Here is a 25,819-nt window from a genome sequence, read left to right as displayed (position 1 = left end):
CGCCGAGGCGCTGGGCCAAGCCCTGGCCGCCATCGGGCGGCACGACGCCGCCGAGCGCCTGGCGGCCCCCGCCGACGCCAGCTCCCTCGTCTGAGCCCGCCGCCGCGCCCCTTATCCTTTTTTATTGTTTTTTTTAAAAAAAACTGATTTTTGTACTTTTTTTAGGGGGGCGGGGGGGGGACGCACGCCTCCCGCCCCGGTGCATTAAACAGCCAGACGTGCCGTGGTCCGCGTGGTTTGTCCGGGGGTGCGCGGGGAGGGGACGCGGGTGCACCCGCGCGCAGAGCCGCAGGCACCTATAGATGTATAGGTGCACGCGGCCGTGCTCACACGCGTGCCGGCGCACGTACTTGCGGGGGGGGGGGGCAGGCACGTATGTCCGTGCCCGGCCGCGCTGCGGGCACATCCATATGCACACCCATGCACATATATGTGCATATATATATATATATATATATATATGCAAGCAGATGCATAGGCCAGACCTGCGCTTATAGGTGCAATCGTAGGTGCAGGCGCGCGTTGGCGAGCACGCAGCCCGTGTCACGAGCTGGGTGGTGCTCTGCGGCGGTGGCGCTCGGGACCCCGCGCTTTCCCCCCCACCACCACCACCCCGTGGTGCCCAAGCGCCTCCCGGGCCGGGGTAGGGTCTCGATTTCCTTTTATTTTTATTTTTTTTAATTTTTTTCTTTTTTTTTTCTCTCTCTCTTTTTTTTTTTTTTTTTTTTTACATAAAAAGTTCAGTAAAAATCGGAGAAAGTAAAATGATTTTAAGCAGTAAAATCAATCTTATCAACAGAGCATGAGGCCCGCCGGGAATCCAGAGGCGGCCTGTTCCTGAATATTTACATGAAAACAGATTAAACCATTGCGGAACAAACCAAAACGGAGGAAAAAAAAACCCCCAAAAAACCCAAACTATCCTTACAAAGTGTTCCCGTGATATCAGCACGTGTTGGGCTAAAAGCGGGGTCGGGGGGGAAAAAGAAAACCCAAAACGAAACGGAAGAAAAGAAAAATTCTCAATATATTCACATATACGTTAAAATATAATACAGATCCTGGTGAGGCGAGAGGGGCGGCGCGGGCACCCAAGGGCGGCGCCGGAGCGGGACGGCTCCCGCTTCGCTCCTTCGGCCACCGGCTGCGGCTCGGTAAAAATTCACAGGTTGGCGTCTACCGCGAGAGTCCCGGTGGCCGGGGCGCAGGGCTGGATTCGGCGCCGCGGCCACCGCGGGCTCGCTCAGGTGTCACCAAAGGCGCGAGCGGCCGGCGGGGTAGGTTACTCCAAGTCTGTGTCCTCTTTGGGTTTGTAGATGGCCCCAAATTTCTGCATGTACTTCTTGATGTACTCCTTGGTTTTGTGCTTCACGTTCTCGTTGCACTCCAGGTCCTCGGGGTTCTTGCAGTATTTCAGCTCCTTGTTCATGACGCCGTGAGTGAGCTGCGAAGGGAGAGCGAGGTCAGGGTGCCACGGGCCTGGCCGCCACAGGCTGAGGTCCAGGCCACCATGCTGGCCACCACGGGCTGAGGTCCTGGCTACCACGCTAGCTATCATGGGCTGAGGTCCTGGCCACTGCGGGCCAAGGTCCTGGCCACCACGCCAGCCACCAAAGGCCAAGGTCCTGGCCACCATGCTGGCCACTGCAGGCCAAGGTCCTGGCCGCTGTGCCAGCAACCACAGGCCGAGGGCCTGGTCACCAATGGCTGAGGTCCTGGCCACTGTGCCAGCCACCACAGGCTGAGGTCCTGGCCACCACGGGCTGAGGTCCTGGCCACTGTGGGCCAAGGTCCTGGCCACCAGGCTGGCCACCATGCCAGCCACCAGGGGCTGAGGTCCTGGCCACCGTGCCAGCCACCGCAGGCTGAGGTCCTGGCCACCGCGGGCTGACGGCCTGGCTGACAAGGGCCTGGCCACCGCAGGCCAAGGGCCTGGCCACCATGCCAGCCACCACAAGCCGAGGACCTGGCCACCATGTCAGCCACCGCAGGCTGAGGTCCTGGCCACCGCGGGCTGAGGTCCTGGCCACCGCAGGCTGATGGCCTGGCTGCCAAGGGCCTGGCCACCACGTCAGCCACCACAAGCCAAGGACCTGGCCACCATGCCAGCCACCTCAGGCTGAGGTCCTGGCCACTGTGGGCCAAGGACTCTCGCCGGGAAGCCCTACCTTGCGCGCCAGGTGCTTGAAGTCCTCCGTGGTGGTGATCCTCCCCACCTTGCAGTCGGGCTTGCGGTAGGGGTTCAGGCACTGCACGATGAACTGCGACATCTGCGGAGGAGGCGAGAGGCGTAAAGCGCGGGCCGGCAACGCGCCGCACCGCGCCAACCGTCCCGCCGTCGGGCCACCCCTGCCCCAGCCCCGTGGTGGACACTCACTTCTTTCCTGAACACTTCTTTGCTCTTCTTCGCTAGCTCGCTCGACGTGTCCGCTTCCGCCGTTTTGGGCTTTTTGGAAGACTGCAGGGGAAAGTTTGGGGGGGGGAAAAAAAAAAGACGTTAGAAAATTCATCCGATTTACGGGCGTCGTTTTTTCCGCCCCTTCTTCCCCACGGGGTGAAAGCGGACGCGGGTGCCGTCGCGTTGGAGCCTCGTTGCGCCGGAAAAAGGCGCAGGCCAACGCGGACACGTTTTTTGGCACGAGGATCCTGCGCCGCCGTGACTTACCCGGGGCAGGGATTAGCCGTGCCGGAGAGGCGGAGGAGCCGGCGCGGCTGCGCGGTGCCGTACGGAAGAGCCCCCTTAACGCACCTGCATCGATTCCTCCGTTAATCCCCGTACGGCTCCGGCCTCCTGCCGCATTTTTCGAATGCCGTTTGCAACCCGCGCGCCGAAGCGGCAGGCAAGCGCGGAGAAACGGGAAGCGATCAGCAGCCGCCGGCCAACCCTTCCCGTCAGGCTGAAACGCGCCGCGGAAAACGGGCAGAATAGGGGCGTTTGCCCTTCTTTCGGTCCGAGCGATTTGGGGGCTTCGCAAAGCTTCGCGAGCTTCCCGGTTTTTTTAAGGCTTCCTGGTTTTTTTAAGGCTTTAACGAAGTGAGGCACCTGCGCAAGGTCGGGCTGGGAATTCCCCGCGTGCGACCGAAAGCGTCCCCAAAAGCCATCCCAAAAAAGGTTCAACGAGCCTCAGAAAACCCTCAGCGACGGGGTTATTCGCTCCTTTACCCGCCGGCGGCTTCCCGAGGGTCCGCGAAGCGAAGAGGGGGGGGACGCAGGCGGCGCACGCGCGAGGCAGATCTGGAGACGGAAAAATGGCTAAAAGCCTGGATTCCTCCGCAAATTCGCAGGGGCAAACGCGCAGCAGCTGAGCCGTGGGCGGCAGATTGGAGTTCAGCCTCTAATTAAATTTTTTTTCTTTCTTTCTTTCTTTCTTTTAACGGGGAGATAAATATTTGCAAATAATGTCGTTCCAACGCAATCCCAGCTGAAGTTTGCCGGCGCCTCACGGGGATCGCGTTAACCCTCGGGATGCTGGCAGCACGCGGGAAGAGTCCGTGGAAAAGCTGCCACCGCAGGGTGGTCCTTGCACGGCGGGAGAGGGCACCCACCGCCCTCGGCATCGAGAATGAAAGCGACGCCGTAGCATCAACGGGAAAACGAACCCGGCCTGCAACAGGCTGCTCCGGAGGCGGAGGATCGCTGCCGGAGCGGTGCAACCTGCAGACCTTGCTTTCCCGCGGTCCTTGCCCGAGACCTCCCCCCTCCTTGCGACGAAAGCGTGAGCGGAGTTAACGTTTCCAAAGCCGCGACTTACCTTCATCGGGTTCTCATCGTATGTTGGGGTCCCCAGGTCCATTTCTGCTTCGTGTTCAAGGCTGGCATCGTCCCCGGGGCTGTCCCAAGTAGGAGGATCCCACTGGGTTTGCCTGGAGGGAGAGACACACGGCTGTCACCCATTTCAAAGTAACCGTACAAGCAGCACCTGCTTATTCGCTAGCTGGATCAGCACCCACGTGTGATTCATCTCCCAAGCAGCTGTGCTGGTACAGCAGAGAAGAGACTTTTCTTTGAGAAAAGCAACGTGAACGAGCAACAGCCTGAAAGGATCGACGGACTGATGACGGGAAGCTCATCCATACCGTGAACGAGGCTGAACGTTGTTCCAGTAGCAAGCTAAGAGCTTAGCGGAGCTCTCCCCGGCAAGGCGCACGGCACGAGGGAGGCGCCAGTCCAGCGAAGCATCTCGGATGAGATGGAAGAAGCCAACGTAGCTTGCTTAGACTCAGACACCAACGAGCGAGGAGACATGCCATACTCGAAACAGGGAAAGGATGGAGAGATTTGGTCTAAATTCTCTCAAGGTGGAAAGAAAAAGCAGCCAGCAAAGGTGTTTTGTGTCACCCTGGAGGTGAGGACAGCTGCTGAAAGGAGAAGAGCGGGCGGCCACCAGCATGGAGAGCAAACACGGGCTGGTGCCGGGGAGCACGCCTGGCCGTCGGGGAGGAACACAAGCCAGGGGAAATTGGGAACAGCAGGACAGGTCGCTGTCCTTGCACGACTTCGGTATGGTCCCGCAGGGCCCGTACAGGACTCCCCAGGAGACAGCAGGAATCGCTGAAAAGCGGATTAAACAACAGGGACGTCAAGAGCTGATCCTCACCAGCCCGTCGGGCGCGGAGGTGACCTAACGCAGCAACTATTTTCCGCCTCCAACTCGGTGGCTGCGGGGAGCCAGGACTTTCCCTACGATACAAAGAAAACCTGAAAGCCTGCATCAGACGGAGTCGCTTCTTTGAGCTTCTCGGGTTTTTTGACCCATAGTCAGAAACCTTGTCGCGCTCCAAGACTTGTTGTCTTTCAGGAAAAACTCTGGGGCTTGTTTCAACTAGCCCGTTGTGTTTTTCGCCATACTACTTAATACTCCAGATGCTACTGCCTATTCCTGAGGGCAGACAACTGGATTTTATTTGATTGGAAGGTACTTGAAACATCAGGAGAAGAAAAGTGTGTTGACAAGTCAGATTTCTTTTCCTCTGCTGCACTGTCCTGTCTTAAGATATGCAATTAGAAGAAGCATTTTACAAAGACCTTCTAGCAGGCACGCTCCTAAAACGTTCAAGATTAACCATAATCAGCTAATGGGCTTCTCAAGTAACGGCGGAAGGTTCACGAAGGAGGTGTTCCTCGGCAACAGGTAAGGCTCCGTCGCGTCTCCTCGTTTTAGAGGGAGACTGCCAAACCACAGCACAAATCCCAGCTCAGCGTAAATGTTTTCTTCTTTTTCCTGGGGCTTGGAAGGTCTCCTGTTTTGCTGGTGGTGCAACTCTGATTTTTAAGGTAGCAGGAGAAAGCATTAACTAACAGGAGATGGAAAAGGTCAACTGATGCAGAGAAAATGAACACAAGCAACAATACTTTTTAAGCCACATCGAGACGCCGTCAGAATTTGTATGAAAAAACTCAGGCTTAACCCTTAAAGAAGGCGAGTTCCCACACAGATCTCTCTTGAAGTTTGAAATTAAAAGAAAAAAAATCCTTTTTTACGGTGTAAAATTCACGCTATTCCTTTTAGATACGTTCATAGGCGCTGATCCAAAACCAGCATACCTTAAAGGAGAGATCACAAAACTATGGGTAAAGCACTTAGCACCCAGCTAGGAAACTGAATTTCTTCTTTCTTGCTCAAGAATAGGCCAGAGGCTTAAAGATGGAAAAAGTGAGGGTGGGGGAAAATAAAATCTTTGATGCTGCGCACCGCTAATCGCAGCAAGCCTAAGCTGCCAAAGACCTCGCATTCATACGCCGTTCCTTCCACAAAGCTCTCGAGTGCTTTAAAAGACTCCTTAGACTGGGCTTATTTGTCCGGCGCCATTGCCAAAGCCACATAGGTATTTTACGGAGCAAGGGACGTACAAGGCCTCTATCTGTTACTGCTCGGTGCGCATTCGAGGCTGGGGAGAGAAGCGCCGTGTTTCGGCAACGCGCACGGCACGGAGGACTGTGGGACAGGTAAGAAAAAGGAACAACGTTTTTGAAGCCAAAGGAGCAACGAGAACAACAGAAGATCTGAAAACAAATAAACAGAGCTTGACCAAGATGCTGGGGAGAAAGACGCTGCTTGCAGGGACACTTCTGCAGTCAGACGTGCAGAAGCAGAGCCCCTCGCCACCGAGCTGTCACACGGAGCTGCAACTCAGGGCCGACAAGTCTTCAACGCGTGTCACCGTTTCAGAAAACGCGGGAGGCTGAAGTCCTCGTTTGCAAGGGAGCCGTTTGCGACACAACGGTGCAACATGTTGCACTTCCGCTCCCACCAAACAGAGCTCTGTTTGGGCAGAGATCTAAGATTTTCAAGTAGGTAAAATATTGAAACTCCTGGTTCAGGTCAGTTATTCCCTCATTACTCAAAAAAACACTGCTATGTGTTTTGGGGTACACGGCAAGATGCTGAGCGCCCAGCAGCTCTCACTTCTCTCCTACGCGCTTCCACACTTGAGAAATCCAGCTCCCACCCCAAGTCAGCCGTAACGCTTACCTTGTTATCACATGGTAATAGTAGATCTTTCCCTCTGGATCTCGGGCCGTTTTCCAATTGGGTGGGAGGACGATGGTTTTGGGTTTTGGAGGGGATGGCGGTGGCAAGTCCAGGAGGTTATTGGTCACCACAAGCTCTGGCTAAAAATACCATAAAAGGAGTGAACAAAAAAAGAGGAGTACTGGAGAGAGCCCCGTTACGCAGGGTGACAGTGGGCACGCGTGAACCAGCAGCCCGGCCTGCCTCTCCTTCCCTTGCCCGCGATCAACCAGAGTTTGAGGGAGCCCACGAGCAGCAACGTTGCTCAGACGGCCGAGCAGAGTAGCACCGACCGCTCTTTCCCTCTAAGGTAAAATTCAGAAACGACATCAGAGCTGTCCGAGGAAGTGGCAAGCATCATGTTTCTCACCTGCTCTTCGTCACTTGGTCGCATCCTGAACTTAGGAATACAGCTGCTTTGGCACCACTGCTCTTAAACCCTTCAGAGTAGCACACGCAGCACAAACACCAAAGAGGCCATCGCTTACGACAGAAGGGCTTCAGTGGCAAAACCAGCTCAAACTGCTCCCATATATCACTGCGCTCACCCACATATAGCCCTCTTGGATGTGCTGGCAGAAGTGCTGGTGGATAAAGACCTGAATATGGGCAGGGAACTGATCCGGGCTCAGAACCTCCAAATTTTGTCACCTAGGATGTGACGCCCCCGACCAGTCCAGAGATGGGTACCAGCACGCCGCAGTACGGGAACTCCTTTGGCTGGTGCTGCCAACGCTTTCGTGTCATCCAGGAGTCACCGTCACCTCCTCTCATCACCGGGAATCAAGCAAAGCAACAGCAAACCAACCCGCCAACCCGCCTGCGCGCCGAGCCTTACCTGCTGGATGGGCTGAGGCTGCCCGGCTGCTACGATAGTCGTCACTGCTGTCGGTGGCTGCACTATCACTCCCTGCGGATGAGCCGCGTAGATCTGCTGGCCTTGGATGTACTGAAGACCCGGCTGTGCGTAACTCTGAAACGGAGCACGAGAAATAAATCATTTCAGGTTTAAACCGCGGAAGGGCTTTAGTTAGCTTATCTGCATTTCTTCTTGCAGGGCAGAGAGCTAAGACTTTCAAGTAGGTAAAATATTGAAACTCCTGGTTCAGACCGGTTATTCCCTCGTTATTCAAAAAAAGTGCAACAGTGAGCAAAACAACCTATTTCTTGCCCCCAGCATGTTTATCATGAATAAAACTTCCAACAGATCAAATGACAGCGGGTATTTCAGAGCCTGCACAGCAAAAGAGCATCGGTGTTTCTCATACTGACACACTTGCACAGCCTACACCTTAACACTGCAGACCAAGGCATCTTCAGAGCGGGACCCACACGCTGGATTTCTCCCTCCATCCCCTATTAAGAGACAGCTGCTACCCTCAGCAATGCTCACTTCCAGAGCCGTCTCCCATGTCCAACACAAAATCTAGGAAAACAGCAGTTCTTCAGGGGAACACAGATCCATCAAGGTAGAACATCCTGCTCCTCTGTCGAACTTAAAGCTTTTGATCCCTGAATCTTCTCATCAGGATAATTAAACGCCTACAGTCTAGTCTATACTTGGAGACCGAGAAGACCACACAAAATGACAAAGTATGCAGTAAACAGACTTTCTGGCACCAAAGAAAGAAAGATCAGGCACAAAACTGTCTTCTTGACACATAGGAAAGGGTATTTGGTGAAGTCCTACAGCGTTCTTTGGGTAAATACCATCCTTTACCACTCAGGATGAAATCCACCCTTACTTACTTTAAATAAGCAATGAATTCCAGAAGAAAAAGCAGAGCAATTCTGAACAAACTAAGGAATCCACCAAGACTGACCCAAACATCAGTTGTGCAAGGAGGGCAAGAGAAACTAGACCTCGAAGGGTTTTATGGCTTCACTTAGCCTCACTGCAACACATCTTGGTCTGCTCTCAGTTGCCCAAAATTCAGAAAGCACAAAGACTGGAGAAGGTTTAAGAAAGAACCCAAAAGCGCTTAAAGACCTGGAAATTTTCCCTTCCAGACATTATGTTCCATAAGGTTAAGGGGGGCTTTTTCATGGTCTCTGTAACCGTTTCTTATACAGGAGATAGAAGGAAACAGAAGCTCGATAACAGACATCTTCAACTCTCAAAGCCATAAGCCAGGAAAAAATCAGAAACACAAGAAATTAAACAGCCTGTTGACGTTTATCACTGGAAAAGAAGTTATCAAGACCTGCAATCGATTCACTATCACTGGAAGTTCTGCAATGAAAATCAAATGTTTTTCTACAAAAGAGATGATCGTTCAAAAATGTATCAGTGCAGGTAGCCTATGTTCCAGGAGTGTCAGACCAGGTAACTGCAACGGGAGGCTTCTGAATGACATTTCCCCAATCCAGGTCTGTAGAGACTCTACTTGGCCACACACAGGGCCCCCAAGTTTGCACGTCAGCCTGGAGTCACCTCCAGCAGCAATGTGCTCAAGTGCAAGGCCACCTCCCCAAGGTCAAGAGAAGCCAAGAGCTTTCTCCATGTCACTAAAAAGGCCAGACTTGCTCAGATAAGTCCCCCATCCATGTGCAACTACGCTGTTTGATGATTTTGGAAAGCACTGTGGATAACTTTGAAGTGACCTGCTCAAGCACGGCCTCAAATGGCCCCACCGGGCAGCTGAGAAGGACTGAAGGATAGCTGTGCTAAAAATTCATCAGCTCTATTAGTTATAACTTACAGTAGAAAATGTGGGTTTTTTTCTTGCTGTGCTTTGTCCCTTAAACTGCTAGTCCCTTCTCTCCTTCCCCGTGCGCACATGACATTAGGAGACACACCGCAACACGTACGGGAAATACTGACTGCATCTTGCCCTCCTGGAGAACTCTCATTTCTAGTGCAAGAGAAACGTTTGCCTCTCTTTTCAGTGGACTGAACATTTCAAGGGAGACGAGAGCTCATCTCTCAACACTGAAGGTGAGGGCAGCTCTTGTGAGAACAGCACCACTGATGAGCACGCTTCTGCGCAGCACGGACCAGCAGAGGCCAGCTCGCGCTGCTGAGCCCTAACCTGATGGGACCTCCCCAAAGTCAAGGGCAGAGAGCTCAGTCTCCATGTCCCACCCATGCCCAGCTGATGAGGCAGGGACCACCAGCAGGGCTGCAAGCAGATTGGTGCCACAAGGACCGTTCCAAATATCTGTTCATTGGAAGCAACATTCAAAAAATAACCTGTGCTGAACAGGTTAAAAATAATCTCTGCCCAGCTGTCACCTCCTGCTTGGTCCCACTGACTAAGATGCATTGCAGCTTGCGCACAGCAAATCACCTGCATAAATGTGCTTTTCTCAGCATCTGGGATGGAAAATGATCTAAGTAGCGCTACTGCAGCTTAATATCGGTGTAAAGCAGGATGGTTCTAGGCAGCCTCATCCACCAGGATGGACTCTAGTGACGGGCACAAACAGTGGCTTTCCAGGTGGCTGCCACCTTTCGCTTTGCGGGGAGTTTGGGACATGCTGCGTTTGAGATGTCTCGTGGGAATTACCTGCACGATCGGTGGGGTCGTCTGCGAATAAGGGGACGTCACGCCATAAACAGTCTGACAGGTTTGTCCCTGGTAATATATAGCTGGCTGGGACTGGGCTGGCGAGTACTGCTGTTGTACAGCGACAGTCTGCTGGCTGGAGTCCCAGACCCCGTAACTCTGGCCCTGCACCGGCCCCGGGGCAGGCACGGGCAAGACGGCCACGTTCGGTTCCTGATGGACTACGGTGTCGCTTTGTGCTACATACTGCGGAGTCGTAACCTCCATCGTCGTTGCTACATGTTGGACTACTGGTACCGGCTGGGGCGTCGTTAAGGTTGGCTCCACCGTGTGCCCAACCAAAGTCTGCGGGTGCTCGTAGGCCGCCTGCGAGCACATCGAATCCATGCTCGGCGTGGGCAGCAGCACCTTGCCGGCGTTGGGGTTGCTGGGGTCCACGTAGGCCTGCATGGGGTAGCCGGGCGGGTAGCCGATGAAGCTGTGGTGGGGCGTGCCGTAGCCCATGGAGTCGTACGGAAGGGGGGACGCCATGCCCAGGTTCTGCAGCTGCTGCTGCTGCTTCTGAGCTTCCCGCTGGGCCACCTCCTGCTCAAACAGCTTGCGCCGCTCCTCAGTGGACAGCTTGTTGCGGTCCTTAAGCCGGACTTTCTTCTTTGAAGAAGCTGGCGTGTCATACCTGGAAAGGAAAGAGAAGAAAACGCTTTGTGAGACGTGCCTGGAAACGCATGGGTACGGGGCACCGAGAGGTCCTCCAGCAGCAACCTAAGGCATTCGGAGCCACAGGGGCACAAGGCGCCAGAGCGGGACAAATTGCTAAAACTATTCATTTGCTCTGAGCTTCTGACCAAGCTTGGCCACTCACAGAGAGGAGAACCATCCTCTGGTCCAGCTTGCTCACGAGAGAGAAGCCCACAGTGCCGGCCGAGCAGGCGGCCAAGGAGCAAGGCAGAATAAGAGTGAACAAGCTCTGCTGGACTTACTGCCTCGGGTTCGGCGCTGGTACTGCAGGAGCTAACGGAGATCCAGACTGTAGGGAGTCTGGAAGACCGTTGGGCAGCGCCGAGCGATGGCCGGGAGACGGAGGCAACAACGGCTACACCAAGGGCCAACGGGAACCCAAAGGGAGAGGGCAGAATGAGCAAGGTTCCCTCCGCGCCGGCCACGTAACTCATCCAGCCCGCGCTGGAGCGTCTCTGCTCCACCGCCCACGAGCAGGAGCGCGAAGCAGTTTTGGAAGAGGCTCACGGGTCCCCAAACAGAGATGCAGCTCCCACCGCACCACCCGAACCGGGCAAGAGCAGGGCAGCGTGCAGGAACGCGTCGAGGAATCCCCACCGCCACCGCCGTGGCACTCATCCTGGCGGGATGTCCCCGTTCAGAGCTGCAGCGCGGCTTTTACGCAGCGTCTCAGGGTTTTGGCAGAGCGGCACGGGTAACGCCGCTGCCTGCATACCGCGTTTTGGGCAGGCAGGTTTGATCGACACGAAGGAAACCCCGAGCAGGATCATCTCAACGGAAACTATGCTGCCTTTAGCTGCCCAGGCAGGAACACCCGAGTCAACGCTACAGCGAGATTGCAGCAAATTGCCCACCGACGTTATCTCTTTTGGCCGGTGTTTCCGGGCTTGGCGGGCTGCAGGGCTTTGGCTTCGTTTAGTTTGGCTTTCAGCAAGTGAAAACCATCCGCCGAATTTTGAGCCGCGCCAGGCGAGAACAGCCCATCTTTCCTGCCCCAAGAAAACGGGCAGCGTAGGCAGAGCTTCGGAGCAGCCGCTGGGTGCCGAAGCCTTCCGGACGGCTCTTCCCGAGCATCGCGCTCCGAGCTCGCTTGCAGACGTTACTAAGAACAATGGAATTACAAACAACACGTTTCTGTTTAGAGTTACGCTATTTACTAGACCACAGTTTTGGCTTAAGAAATAATGAAGTGTGGACAGATTCTTTTCAAGGGTAAGAATTTTCACCCTGAGACGCAGAGCAGCTGGAGGGATTTTTCCAAGGAGTTAAAAAAAAAAAAAAGAAAGAAAGAAAAAAAAAAAAGCTTAAGAACTTTGATCAGACCTCCTCAACCGTGGAAAATTTCAGATGAAAGGTGGATATTTTGAGAAGTTATGAGTGTGGTAAAACAGGGATTACAAGCAAAAATGCTTTGCAGCCATAAGTATAACAGCCTCTACAAAGCATCCAGTATATACTTAATATACTAACTTCATATTCATGTGTTCAATTTACATATCAAAAGCACACTGCTACCAATACATACACTTAAGATGTTCCTTCGGTTCCGCGGTCGCATTCCCAGAGTAGCTGCAAGGATCTGTTAATACGAACCTTACCGACGTGACGAGTTCAATTTAAATAATTAAAGTCCTTCCCGGCACTTGCCGCGGGAGTTTATGTGAGGGGCTGCTTGGGCGAAGGAACGGGCAGGAAAATCAAGGCTCCAGCCTCGAGCAAGGCATAGCAGGCTGGAGGCCACCAAAGCTTTGCATCTCCGCTACGGAAGTCGCCGTCGAAAGGTAAGCGGTGGCAAGGCAGGGAAGAAAGGCAAAGAGGACGGGACTGCACGCGAAGCCCCCGGTCCTCGGAGAAACTCTCCAGCCAGCTTTGCCCCTTCGGCATTCGCTCCGCTCCTCTCTCTGCCCTTATTTTTTGGCCCGTCCAAGTCTTTCATATGACTCTTCCACCTCTCGCTCCTGCGCCCAAACTAACACGTCTCTCCTATCCCGCTCCAAGAAGTTCGAGCCTTCTCGACTAACAAATTTATCTAACGGAGAACCAAGGGAACCTTACGGCATGCGCGCCCCAAGGAAAATGCGGACGCGCTTCCTCGGGAAAGCTGCTTGCTCGCAGCCTGCTTTGTCCCTTCCCCCGTTCTGCACGTCGTTCATCGGCACGAGTTAATGCACGGAGCAGACGGTTCACCTCGCTTCACCCAAGGCCGCCCCAGCACGGCAGCATCCGAGGAGAAGCGGGTTCGAGTTTCCTACCACGGACACATGCCGACGGCCCCAGCTCCGAGACGGTCCGGGCAGGAGGGAATCGGTCGACTGCAAAGACCTTAAAACCACAGGGAACGGGGCGAAGGCAAGAGCTGCCCTCTCCTCCCGCGATGCTCAGCTATTCTCGCTTCACCGCGCTAACCCGATATCCCGGGCGGTGCAATCTTGGAGCAGCGCGTGGCAAGCAGGAACGGGACCGGAGCAGGATTCCCGACGGCAGAGCAGCCGCGGTTTTCGTTAAACACCTTCTGCTCAGCTCCGGAAAGCTGGGAAACGAGGAGACGGTAAAAGCTACAAGCCCGAAACAACCGGAAGGCAAAAAAGACGGATTCTTATGAAATCGCACGGTTTCAAGTCTATCGGAAGATTTTTCAACATCTGGAAGTGGCCACGCCATCCGCCACCTGGGAAAACAAAGTCCTGCTCAGCGTTGCTGCCGCTGGAGAACTGCTCACCACTTCTTCCGTGGTGCAAAACTGCTAATAAATACGGAGTTCTGGGGACCTGGTCGGCAGAGGGTCCCTGGGGCATCCCTGGAGAGGGATGCCACGAGCCGGCATCCCTCAAGCGCCGTTCCTGCCCTTCCCCGGCCCGGCGCTCGCCTCCCGCCGCGCGACCGCTCACCCCCGAGACCCTTTCTTTCCGTACGGCCTATTCCGCGCTATTCGTTTCTTCCTTTTTTCTATTTCTTTACGCATTTACTCATGTCTCTCCCCTTCTGCCCCCGGTCATCCGCTACGTTTCCATCCTCCAAATGGATAATTACAGTATTATAGATCTATGTCTTCTTTTTTTTTTTTTAATGCGGACGTTTCCAACTTTCCCAGCAGAACTCACCCCGAGGAGCGGCTGATTCACCACCAATTCTTCTGTAATTACTAAGTCGCGTTAGAACCCATTTGAGAGAGACAATGGAAAACCCGACTGTTTTAACGGCGGCGGCTCCTTGGTAATCTCGCTGCCTTTAAGGCGACCTAACGGCTCCCTGAAACAAAAGCCAGTGTTTTCCTTCTCTTAATTAATAAGGGACTTTTGAGTAAGAAAAACCGTCCTACATACAAGAGAAACAATGAAAAATAATTATAGTGGAGGTGCTGCTGGTGCGATTAAAAAGGTGGTACCCGTTTTTTTTAAAAAAAAAAGTAGTTAGTAGCGTAGTAGTGGCACCAAATGGAAGCACAAACGGGCAAGGAAGTTTCACAGCTACTGTTTGCAGCGAGCCTGTCCTAACCCTCCGAGCAGCTTACGCCCCGTGGCAAGGAAAGGCTCCTCCGATAACTGGAAGCATTTTTATATCTTCGCTTTATGCACTTAGTGCCTCGTTCCCCTGTAATTTAAAATACTTTTTCTTTTCTTTTTTTTTAAGACGTAAGTAAATTTGACATCCACACTCTCCTGTCTCTCTCCCTTCCAAAGAGTAAGCAGGGTAAGTACAGAAACCGAAGCTAGTTTACAATCACGGGGGAAAAAATAAAAGGGAGCTGACGGCATCTCTGATCTCCGTATTATTCACAAGCACTCTATTAGGAAAGTTTTCCTTATCCGGTTGCCGGCATTTTTGCAAAGGCAGCGCTTAGAAAGAGCTTTCCAATTTTAAAACTGCCGTGAAGGATGGAAGCAGCCCAGGAACCAAGGCGCTTCCCGATTTCCAGGGCACCGGCCATGCCGTTTGCACTTTTATGGGCTAAGAGGGAATCGCACGACTGAGCGCTCGCAGAGAAGCAGCAGAAAAGCAAAGCTGCCGCGAGGTCTTTCAACGCTTAAGAGACACCTCCTCGGCCGACGCGGCACGACGAAGCCATTCCCGTGGGAAAGCGGGAGAAACGGCGGCAGGGAAGCGCTGCTGCTGGCCAAGAGGGTAATAAGCTCTCGCGTTATTCTTCCTGGCCAGCTTGCACGTCGCTCCTGCACCTCCGAGCACATCTCCAAGCGTCGTTACCGCCCGCGGAATACAACTTACCATGCACACGGTATGCAACCAGGAGAAACCTTTTTTCCCCATCCCTGTATGTTTTCCAAAACAAATGTCCTTTTCCCACCTCCCCATTTTTTTCCTGGCCGGGCTACACGTGCTCAGCACTCTCCGACCGAGCGAAACGCGGCAGCCAAACCCTCGGCGCCGCCGGCTCTGCCGCAAAGGCCGCCGCCGCCGGCAACTTGCCTGTCTTCCGGCCTCTTCGTGCCCCGCTCGTACGCCGAAGACGGCGGCGACAACGAATCTCGCCGCCTCTTCTTCTCTTTGCTCTGGCTCTGCCTCTCGGGATCGCGCTCGCGGCTCAGGATGGGGTTCTTGGGAGTAGGGGTCTGATCCCTGTGGCATGCTGCCTCTCTCCCACGATCCGCTGCTAAGGAAGATGGGTAAAACAGTTACAAATCAGTGTGTTTCGACTGTCCCCTCAATTTCTCTGCATTAGCCAAAAGCGTCTCCATTCAAACAAATTATAGTTCGCTCCCTATCGGCCTCAGGGCTGCAGTACGGTTGAGATGAAACTTCCACTTTAAATTCTGATTTTAGATATTTCTCCCGCTCTTGAGCCGTTATCTAGTGGATTAACACGCAGCAGGCTGCTTTTCGGATCCTACCGCAGCGCCCTCGCCTCCCGTTCTTTCAGGAGGACATCTCCTCCCCTAAATAAACGATGGCTTTGGATCTTAACGCAAACGACTCGAAGCACTTTTCCCGCTTGAAAAATCAGATTTTGAACCAAAACCTTCCCCCAAGCACGTCGTCGCCAATGCGGAGCCCGTACCGAAAGCGCTATTGCTGACGGGCCCCTGGCTGAGGACGCAAAAAAGCTCCTAACGAGAGGAGAAAAATTGCTTGTGGCAAAGTCAAGGACTTTTCCGGTTGCTCAAAAAGCCCAAATAGTCCCTCGCACTCTCGTTTCCAGCCTCGGAGGTAATTTCAGGTGAGGAGAAAGAGTAAATGGGAAAGGGAGAGAGATCTGCAGTTAACCACCGAAACCCAGAAGGTAATTTTATTACAGCCGGGTCTAAGGAGCTCTCACCCAAACCAGAAGCTTCCCATAGCAACTGTGTTTGTAGCACTCGTTTCAGCTTGTCTCTGATACCGCACTGATGTTCCTTGTGTGCATTAACATAACGGCGTGCAGAGAGATGCTCCAAGGAAAACTCGGAATTTAAAGAAATGGCCCACGAGAGGACAGGCTAGCGAGTGCTGCTTTATACCAGAAATTCACCTCCGGGTTCCCTTAATCGCCACTGTACGGGTGCACCCATAAAACCCCGCTGTGCTGCGCCAGCACCACCCTCAGCAACCGGACGTGATCCCCAAGTTTTCCTCTGGATGAGGAGTGTGCTTTTGCAGCAGATCTCCTTAGAGTCCATCTTCCCGCGTGCTGGTTCGTGTTACGGACTGGTCTCGGAGCACGTGGGCTGGATCTCTTTTGTAGGAAACCGGAAAACGTGCTCCAACCGCCAACACGTATCCAGCCCGTGGCACCAGACCACAGCTAGGCTGGCGTAAGAAACCCTTGAAACGTGCACAGCGTGGACATCCGAGCATCCAAGGCAACCACGGCGCTCTGGAGAGCCACTCGCGTTCCCTCTCCATCCTACCTCCCCCGGCAGCCTGCGCAGTTTCCATACGCAGGAAGGGAAAAGGGAGCTGGGAAACACTGTCCTAGCCCAGGTTCCGCCCCAGGTCCCAGGGCCGTCTCCAGAGCTGGTTAACATCATCTTCTGGTCCTAACTACACTGTCCAGACGAGAAGAGATTTTAAGATGGCTCAACACATGCAACTGGAGACGTTAAGACCTGAACTCAGGGACTGACAAGAGCATCTATATACTGTGAAGAGATGCTGTACTGAGTGTGAAACTCCAATTTAAAGCATGCTCTTCTCTTCCTACAAGCAAAGCTGATTTCTCCTACCAGGAGCTGCTTAGGCACCGGCTATACTGCCATATGCCGGATTTGTGACGAGGCTACAGGCTTCAGAAAACCGAGTTCAGCCCTTGCAGTACTGCAGAGAGCCTGACTAAGAGGGTAAAAAACCTCTCCCACTCTCCTGTCTGAGCTGCCATACGGACGTTTCGCTTCACCCACTGTTTATTCATCTTCTCTATTTACGCTTCACACGTTACGGCGGGAGCTGCTGCCTATAGTAGATACGCGCAGCTCCCAACCGAACGAGGTCAGCCATGCGCCACTGCTGCAGTACAAACAGCAGCGGAGCCTCAGCGTCGGTCCCCAGGGTCTGAGATGATAAATGTCGACCTCCGAACGGATAACCTCGCTTGACGGGACGCGCCAGGAAAATAAATGTGTTCTGTAGGAGCGGAGGGATACAGGAAAAAAAACGTGGCTACATACCGCTGCTCTCCTTTTCTGCTTGACTCTTCTTCGGGATTCGATACACCTCCTGCAAAACAATCCACAACCCGGAGTCAGATTTTCAGGCAGGCACACGAGCATATTCCCACTGTCTACGGGGCTGGAAGGGCCGTAACATGCTGCTCTAGTAACTCTAACAATTCGCTCACAATTTTAAAACGGAAAAAAAAAAAGGTCTCCTGAAGCAAAATTCAGTCTTTAAACGTATCATCGCGGTGCTTTCTATATATTATCGCTCATCAGCATTTCCCGTTTGATCAGTTTAGGTGGCTTTTGTACCAGGTGCTCCAGTCCCTGTTTCAGGAACCCAAGCACGCCAGCAGGATCTGAGCATCCTGCTCGGGAGCTATCAACACCTCCGTTCGGAGGTCTGGGGGAACAGAGAAAGAAGGATTTTTGCGACTGGAAGAGCTACCCTCCAGAAGCAAAACCATATTTTCCTGCCTCTTATTTTATCGTCAGTCCTGGTGTACCTGCAGTCAGGATTTAGGTGAAATACAGCGGAGGATGCTGAAGCCAGCACGGATTCGAGTTCAGCCTCCAACGCTCGCGCCACCCCAGCAAGGCTAAAAGCAAAAGTACTTTGCAGAGGCTCTTCCCAAGAAAACACTCTCGTTTTGAAAGGGCGTCTACAGCCGCTGAACCCTGCCCTCGTGAACAGAATTACATATGCCCGCATCGGAGCTATTTTCTAATAAATACCACGTGAACATGCCTGGACACCCGTGGCTTCATTCACTCTGATCCAAAGCGCAGCACCACTGGGACTCTGCTGCTCCGGAGGAACAGAAGCTGCTCCATCCTTACGTCCTTGGCTACTGCTGCAAAGCTTGCGGCCCGGCCCACGAGAGCTCTTCTGCTTCATGGGTTCTCCGGGACCAACCCCGCACTGCCCATCGGGGACCGTGGAGAAAGCTGGAAGCACCTGCGCTTCCTGAGATGCTCCCCGGGTTTAATGTTTGCTGTTTGAGGGCTCCATGGAAACAGAATCATGGAATCAGAGAGTCATGGAATGTTTGAGGTTGTAACGGACATCTGGAGACCATCTAGTCCAACCCCCCTGCTCAAGCAGGGTCACCTAGAGCACCTTGCACAGGATCGTGTCCAGGAGGGTTTTGAATATCTCCAGAGAAGGAGACTCCACAGCCTCTCTGGGCAACCTGTGCCAGTGCTCTGTCACCGTCACAGGAAAAAAGCTTTTCCTCATGTTCAGATGGAATTGTCTGTGTTTCAGTTGGTGCCCGTTGCCTCGCGTCCTGTCGCTGGGCACCACTGAAAAGAGTCTGGCCCCATCCTCTTGACACCCTCCCTTCAGATATTTGTACGCATTAATAAGATCCCTCTCAGCCTTCTCCTCTCCAGGCTGAACAGTCCCAGCTCTCTCAGCCTTTCCTCATAAGAGAGATGCTCCAGTCCCCTAATCGTCTTTGTAGCCCTTCGCTGGACTTGCTCCAGTAGTGCCACATCCCTCTTGGACTGGGGAGCCCAGAACTGGACCCAGCACTCCAGATGTGGTCTCAGCAGGGCTGAGGAGAGAGGGAGAATCACCTCCCTCTGCCTGCTAGCCATGCTCTGCCTAACACACCCCAGGATGCCTTTGGTCTTCTTGGCCACAAGGGCACATTGCTGCCTCATGGTCACCTTGGTGTCCACCAGCACTCCCAGTCCTTCTCTGCAGAGCTGCTTTCCAGCAGGTCAACCCCCAACCTGTACTGGGGCATGGGGTTATTCCTCCCCAGGTGCAGGACCCTGCACTTGCCTCTGTTGAACTCCATGAGGTTCCTCTGCGCCCACCTCTCCAGCCTGTCCAGGTCTCTCTGAATGGCAGCACAGCCCTCTGAGGTATCTGCCACTCCTCCCAGTTTGGCATCCTCAGCAAACTTGCTGAGGGTGCACTCTGTCCCTTCATCCAGGTCACTGGATGCAGGAGGCAGTCTCCACCGCAGGAGCTTGCCCACCACGAGCCAGGAGAGGTGATGCTCCGGGCCCAGGTGGGAGTCACCTCCTTGGGAGAGCGGCACCATCGGCTGCGGCCACAAAACCACAGGGCAAGTTTCTGGATGACTAAGCTTGCTCTTAACATTGCTGGCACAGAGTCAGACCTGAGCGAACCCTTCCACTCGAGCATCCATTCACCACCGCTGAGAACAGCTACGAGCATGCGCTGCCATCACACCGCCTGCCGCAGCTCCACACGCTCCCTTGAAGAGCGGTCGATGCCCAGCTATTCAGCAATTACTAAGGAAACTCGTTTGCCCCTTAGCTTCACTTATTAAGCAGCCCCACGGTGTCAGAGAATCACAGAATGGTTGAGGTTGGAAGGGACCTCTAGACTAGATGATCTCCAGAGCTCCCTTCCAACCTCAACCGTTCTGAGATCATCTAATGTCTTTTTACGTCCCTGTTTCTAACTAGAGGCAGGAGCAGAAAAAGACAGTTCAGGAAGATCAGGAAAGTCCAGAGTAGAAAAGAGGTAAGAAACACGACGTGGTAGCCACCTCACTAGTCTCCGAAGCGCCCCTCTCCCTGCAGTTGCTTTATTTCCTGAAGACCAAGCTTGCTGCTCGCATACCCACAGCAGAGGTCTTGCGAAGCTCTGTGCTCCTGCAAACTCATTTTGAGCCTGAATCTGCCTAAACGACACAGGAGGCAGAGGCCCTCGACAGCTGGGTTAGGGCCAGACCTCCCAGACAGGCAGCCGAGTTGACCTACTGCCAGGACCTCTGAGATGGGGTCACCAGCCCTTCCCCATGCACCTTCCAGTAATAAACACGTTCCTGATAACGAGAGCAGCCGGGGCAGGGAGGAAGCACCGAGGGGAGACTGCAGATGATCGCCCAGCCCCGCATGCAGCGTTTGTTTGCCCTTAATGCCGAAGCAAGCGCAGAGAGTCCAAAGCGAAGCGGATGGGCTCCCGGCCCTCGCAGCTCTTCAACGCCCACCATGCAAAATGAACGTGCCGCTGTCTGCGCCCGCGGCTGAGACCCAGGAAGTCGGGTCCTTGGTTTGCCAGCGAAGCTCCCAGCCTGAGTTTGGGTCAGCTGCCACCTCAGCACCCCTTCCCTTCATCCCTTCCATGGCTTCTTCAACAGAGCTAAGACTAAGACCGTCACTCATCATTTATGATATTTTTTTGACCTTCCAGTATCTGAGTGCTAATAGAATCCCTGGGACTAAGTCATGTATTTAAAACAAAAAAATGTGTTTGTTCATTTATGCATTTCAAGGCAGGTCACATCTTAAAAGTCCCAGCACCATCTCTTTCTGCTCTAAGCCTTCTGGCAGAAGAGGTCTGAGATGGCAGGAGGTTTCTGCTGAACTGGCAACTTATGTTATGTGGCTTTTTTTTTTAACTAGGTTTTGTATGTGCCTAAGGGTTTTTTTAGAACGTCCTCTAACCACGTCCTTAATTATCCTGTAGGATCTTTAAATGTGTTGCATTAGAAAAAAATCCATATTTACTTTCCATCCTTCTTCTTGCTTGCCTGAGCTACCACTTGGCCACACAGGCAGGGCTCCTGCCTGCATCCCACGCCACCCATCACCGCAATTTCGCCTGTGCCTGTGCTCTGATCGCATGTGTGACGGGGAGCAGGTCCGGCAGCACCGCTGCAACCAGGCTCCTTTCACGACCATCCAAACGCCCGGGCAGGGGGACCGTGTTTGAGTTGGGTCCTTGCTACGTTCTGACGTAGGTGGCAGAAGCCTCTGGTGTTTCAGACAACGGGGTGTATCGGTCCTTTCCCCCAAGACCACGGGGTCACCCTTGGCTACGGCTTATTCCGTGGCCTGCGTTGGCTGCCTCGCTAAAACCCATATCCTTCTCCAAGATCAGACCTGGCGGAGTTAGAGCCACTCCTGTCCGCCACCGCCGAAGAGAAGGTGCCACTTCGCACAGCGGGATAATAAGAGGTGCTGCACCACGTTTAATACTTTATTGCTTCTCTGAAACCCCACGGGTCCTGCGTTGATGATTCTTTCTCCAACGCTCCCTTTGCAACTTCGTGTAAAGACCCCGCGCAAGAAATAGAGGGAAGGAAAAGAGCCCTCAAATGAAGAACGTTCAGTGCATTTTGCTAATTTGAAATGCACTTCTTCAAGGCTTCAAGCTAGCTGAGACAGAAACCATTTCTCACGTACGTGGGCAGCGCACGACATGTTTGGGACTACTACAAAACCCCTGCAAACTGCAGGAGCTTAACACCACTCTGGTCTTTAGAGGCAGGAGAAAGACCTGACGTGCCAATATTGTACTTGGACACCTCAGAAGCTCCAACCTTACAGCGTCTCAGTACGGCACACAGCACAGGAGACAGCAAGATATCCCTTCTGTACCTGACAAAATGTAGTATCTCGTTCTGAACCTGGACCTGGCAGCACCTGCACCCCCCTCGCTCGGCTCTGCCGAGTTACTCCATGCAGTAATGGGGATACGGCTCAGGAACCAAGATTTAAACTCGCCGAGGGTCCTGGTCTTGCAAACGCCGCGACTGCGGTCGTCGCACAGAGCGCGGCGTTCCCGTTGAACGCCGCTCGACGTGCGGCGACGGTTACTGAGATGACACGTTGAACGGCTGCGCATCACTGCAGATTACGAGATGAGCTTTGTAAGCACCAGCATGTTCCCCACTGTATTTTTAATTTGAATATTCCGACACTTGAAGTGAAAATAATATTTTATCGTATTAGTAATGCTAACGACCCTACAGCAGCTAACGGCTGATTAAAATGTGTCTTGCGTACGGACATTTTATAGTGTTGCAGGTGGTCCAAGCCCTGTTAGCTCAGGAAAAAGTTATTCCAACTCCAGCGTGCATCAAGCCCTCACTACCCGCTCCCCTCCCGAAATAACTACAGTAGTTAAACACGAACACCCAGTCACTGGAGGGCAGCATGCAATGAACCAGCTATTTTCCAGCTGAATACAAGCGATAGGGTCAGGCGAAAGGAAGGAAGATCAGAGAAACCAAGCATGAAAAGCCGCAGAGAGAAAAGCTCTGCCTGCGGTGGCGGCCGCGGCACACTCCCGTGTCCCAAAAAAGCAGCGCTCCAAGACGAGTTCGCAAGAGCTGCACCACCGTACGTGCACAGAGGTGCTATTTTAGCACGGTGCGCTGAGCGCCTTGCTTTCTGGGGGCCAGATTGGGCAGGATTTGTGCTTTCTTAGGGCTGGAGATGGAGCAACCCAAGCGCTTGGGCCGCATAAAGCCCAAGTGCTTTCGTCACGGCTTAAGCTGTCAGAAGCCACCCAGCAAAACAAAATGTTTTCTCTTAAAATATTAAATATCCAGCTTTATTTTTGAAAGCCGGCTGGAAATTAATTTACCGCCGCGTGCGCTGGGCCGTGGGGTCGCGCAGCCTGACGTCACCTTAGAGCGAGGCAGCCCAGGTTTAAAAGTCACACGGCGTGATTTTATTGTTCGAGAAAAAGCACGTGCCCCGGGGGCTAAGAAAACACATTTTCCTTTGGTGAAATAAAGGAAAGTACAAGGAGTCCTGTTGTGGCCTTGTCACAAGCCACCACTGCTTTAAAAGCGCTGCTGAAGCTTAAAAAAAAGAGGGGGAAAAAAAAAAGGAAAAAAAGTCGTCTTAGCTAAGGTTTTTATAGGGTCAAATAGCTGTTTGGCTTTTGAATATTTTCTGCAACTCTCATTTTTTTAAATGAAGCCCGATACAGCAATTTCCTGGCTCGAATATCATTTTGGTGACCCACAACTTGCTGCCGGGGACCCTATTTTCCAACCATGCAGGCACGACTACGCATTTTATTTTGACCTGCTTGCGCGGGCGGCAAGACGCCAAGCACCATCCCGCTCGTGACCTTCGGCGCCCGCAGGCCGAGGCTAAAGCGACGGGGAGCAGGCGGCATGGGGACAAGGAATACCTCCTCCGCGGTTCTTCCCTTCCATTTTGCGCTCTTCCGGAGAAACGCCATCTCTGTCCCCTGCCGCATCCCCCTCGGCAATACGCTCCATAGGGAAGGCGAGAAGCCGTGAAGAGCAGCCGCTGAAGCCCAAGAGCATGGATGAACCAGCTAGGGCGGCTAAAGGATAAAGCAGCACGCAAGAGGTGGCAAGAGGTAAACTAGACTGGACTTCCCAGCTCCTAAGACGACTTTTCCCATTCAACAGGAGAATGTGCTATGGGAAATTCCCGGAAGAATGGTTAATGGGAATGGCAGGAGGCCAGGGGCCACCTAACGCAAATGGACCCGGCAGACACGGACCGAGCGAAGGCGCAGCGCCGCACACAACGTATCACCCGCTCCTGCAATGAGCCGCTACAGCTCCCTGTCTGAAACGCAGCCACTGAACCTAAGAAATAAAGTGACATTTTTATTGCTGCTCAAGTATTTATAGCTATTCCGACTAAATAGAGATAATTGACTCTAAGCGTCAAGGTCAAAGATGGCTGAACTTGCAAGAAAGCATCTGTCCTCCCTCGATGGGGGGAAAGCGCCTTCCTCCGCAGCACGAGGCTGCGACCGCAGTTAAGGAGGCACCGCAACGGGAAGATGGTGGATCCGTGGCAAGATCCACCTCATCGAATTAACTGCCCAAGCTAAGAAGCGGGCAGTGTGAAATAAAACATAATTACAGACTGCTGCCTGGGAGCAAACTCTTGCCGGCTAGGATTTATGCATCCTTCTACTGGATGCAGAACTGCCAGGATCCGCCTGGTAAGGAGCGGAGGCAGCCAAGTCTTTGAAAGAGCAACGAGCACATTCTGGAGGAGTATGTCAGAAGTGTCCTATGAAAACCAGATGGTGGTCAAATCAGACGCAAGCCAGGGAGAATTCCAAAAGCCTATTTTATTTTTGGAAATGGAAGCTGCTAGCTTGAGTGTACGTAACTGCTAAATCAATGCAAGTGCCACTAACAAAGTCCAAATGTTTCTCTACCTTTGAGAGCAACGTTTAATGAGTTACACAGAGAATTAAAAGCAATGGGAAGAAGTCTGTTGCAAACGAAGAACAGAATTTAGGCTGTCCAGCTGCACGTACAAAACCTTGACTCAAGAAAGGCTGGAGAACTGCAGGGTGATCTCAAGACTTGGAGGACGTAATGGTAGAAGAAGGAAAGGAAGGACGCGCGTAGTGAAATTCTCTCTGGAAATCTGCCCATTAACTGCCAACTATTTTTCACTTAATGGGACAAAAGTGGAAGAGCAACGGCACGGATCCACACGACCCCAAAGACCGAAGCAGGGAAACAGCAGCACCACGTGGTAGAAGCTGCTGAGCAGGGAAGAGGCTCGTGTTGGGTGAACATGCCGAGAGGCCGGCGCTGGCACGCGAGCAGGACTGGCAAAGGGGGCGATCAGACGGGAAACGGCCACCTTTCCCCCGGGGTAGCGGGGGAACGAATCGCCCTGCTGGGTGCTCAGCCCTTGGGGCTTCGCGCCGTTTGGCGGGGCTGATGGCTTCAAAGCAAAGGCTACCTGCAGACCGCGTTTCAAAACTCCATCTGCGCCTAATTACAAAGCCAGGAGTAAGAAGGGACTCGCAACAAGTCGCGCGACCTCAACGGCTACGTTAGGTGACCACCTCTGAAGTTCAAACACGAGCAAAAGCCACTCTGAAGAAAAGCCGCAGAAGTAAATAACAGACCTGGAGTTCACTCTGCCGAGCAAATCAAGAGGTAGCACCGCTACTCCTTTCCTCGGGCTCCAGGCCACCTTCCCCCTCTTACCCAACTCTGCTTGTTCTGAAGTGCTCTGAAGCTCTTGCGCGGTTTTGTTGAAGTAACGTGACACAGCTAACTCTGTCTCCTACCAGGTTGTGCGTCTGTGCTCCTGGCTGCAATTCTTTTTTCCTCCTTTCCTCTTAACACCTTCCCACCGTACCTCCCTCCAGGCCCACCACACGTGCGAAAACGATGCCAAGGTATGGAAGGGAGAAGAACACCAAGACATCTTCAATGTCAATAAACCTCACCACGAACAACAGCCCGGCCACTCACCAGTGCCTGTTGTTTTCACAAACTATTATTTGCTGTTATACAAATTATAAGTGTCCTGACACGGGCGTGGGATGCGTGGACCAGAGCAAGAGTCGGTCACTCCAGGACAGCTTTGCTTGCCAACAGGCCGGGCAAGAACGGTTTCACAACACTGCCCTCTCGAGATGCATCAGACGTGATTTGGAAAGACTGATCTCAGGGCAAGAAGAAAGTTCAGTTTGTCTGGGTCATCCCAGTCCTGCTATCCCTGTTCAGGCTAATGATTAACCTCAGAGAAAGGGCGTTTTGATTGCAAAAGAGAAAGTCCACCTTGCCTAAGCCAACTAGCTAGGATAATATCTTAGCCTTGAATTCCAAGTCACTGCTACATAATCCTCAGGCCAGAAGTGTCCAGCTAAAACCTTTTAAATCCAAGACACCTGGCTCCTTCAAAAGCTTTTTCTTAAAAAACACTTTTCCAAGTAGCAGGACAGGCTTTG

General features: G+C 53.1%; 2 protein-coding genes across 2 annotated transcripts in view; one reads left to right on the top strand and one right to left on the bottom strand.

Moving 5' to 3' along the window:
• Positions 1-94, top strand: part of LOC112977400 (tumor necrosis factor receptor superfamily member 16-like) — a gene marked incomplete at its 5' end in the record, with an annotated part of 1,964 nt that extends 1,870 nt beyond the window's left edge. The window contains one exon of the mRNA XM_026089722.1: positions 1-94. This exon is cut by the window's left edge and continues 57 nt beyond it. Coding sequence (XP_025945507.1) covers positions 1-94 — 94 coding nt within the window.
• A 914-nt stretch (positions 95-1,008) lies between these two features.
• Positions 1,009-25,819, bottom strand: part of SETD2 (SET domain containing 2) — a 58,809-nt gene continuing 33,998 nt past the window's right edge. Inside the window, exons 15-23 of the mRNA XM_026089721.1 lie at positions 17,359-17,407; positions 15,185-15,368; positions 10,022-10,697; positions 7,351-7,485; positions 6,474-6,613; positions 3,753-3,864; positions 2,378-2,458; positions 2,169-2,270; positions 1,009-1,444 (exon numbers count right to left, since the gene is read on the bottom strand). Of these exons, the coding sequence (XP_025945506.1) occupies positions 1,283-1,444; positions 2,169-2,270; positions 2,378-2,458; positions 3,753-3,864; positions 6,474-6,613; positions 7,351-7,485; positions 10,022-10,697; positions 15,185-15,368; positions 17,359-17,407 (1,641 nt within the window). The 3' untranslated portion in view covers positions 1,009-1,282. The remainder of the gene's footprint in view (positions 1,445-2,168; positions 2,271-2,377; positions 2,459-3,752; positions 3,865-6,473; positions 6,614-7,350; positions 7,486-10,021; positions 10,698-15,184; positions 15,369-17,358; positions 17,408-25,819) is intronic.

The sequence above is a fragment of the Apteryx rowi genome, unplaced genomic scaffold (genome assembly GCF_003343035.1).
Source record: "Apteryx rowi isolate R43461 unplaced genomic scaffold, aptRow1 scaffold_83, whole genome shotgun sequence".
NCBI lineage: Eukaryota > Metazoa > Chordata > Aves > Apterygiformes > Apterygidae > Apteryx > Apteryx rowi.
This window is presented reverse-complemented; position numbering and strand designations above follow the sequence as displayed.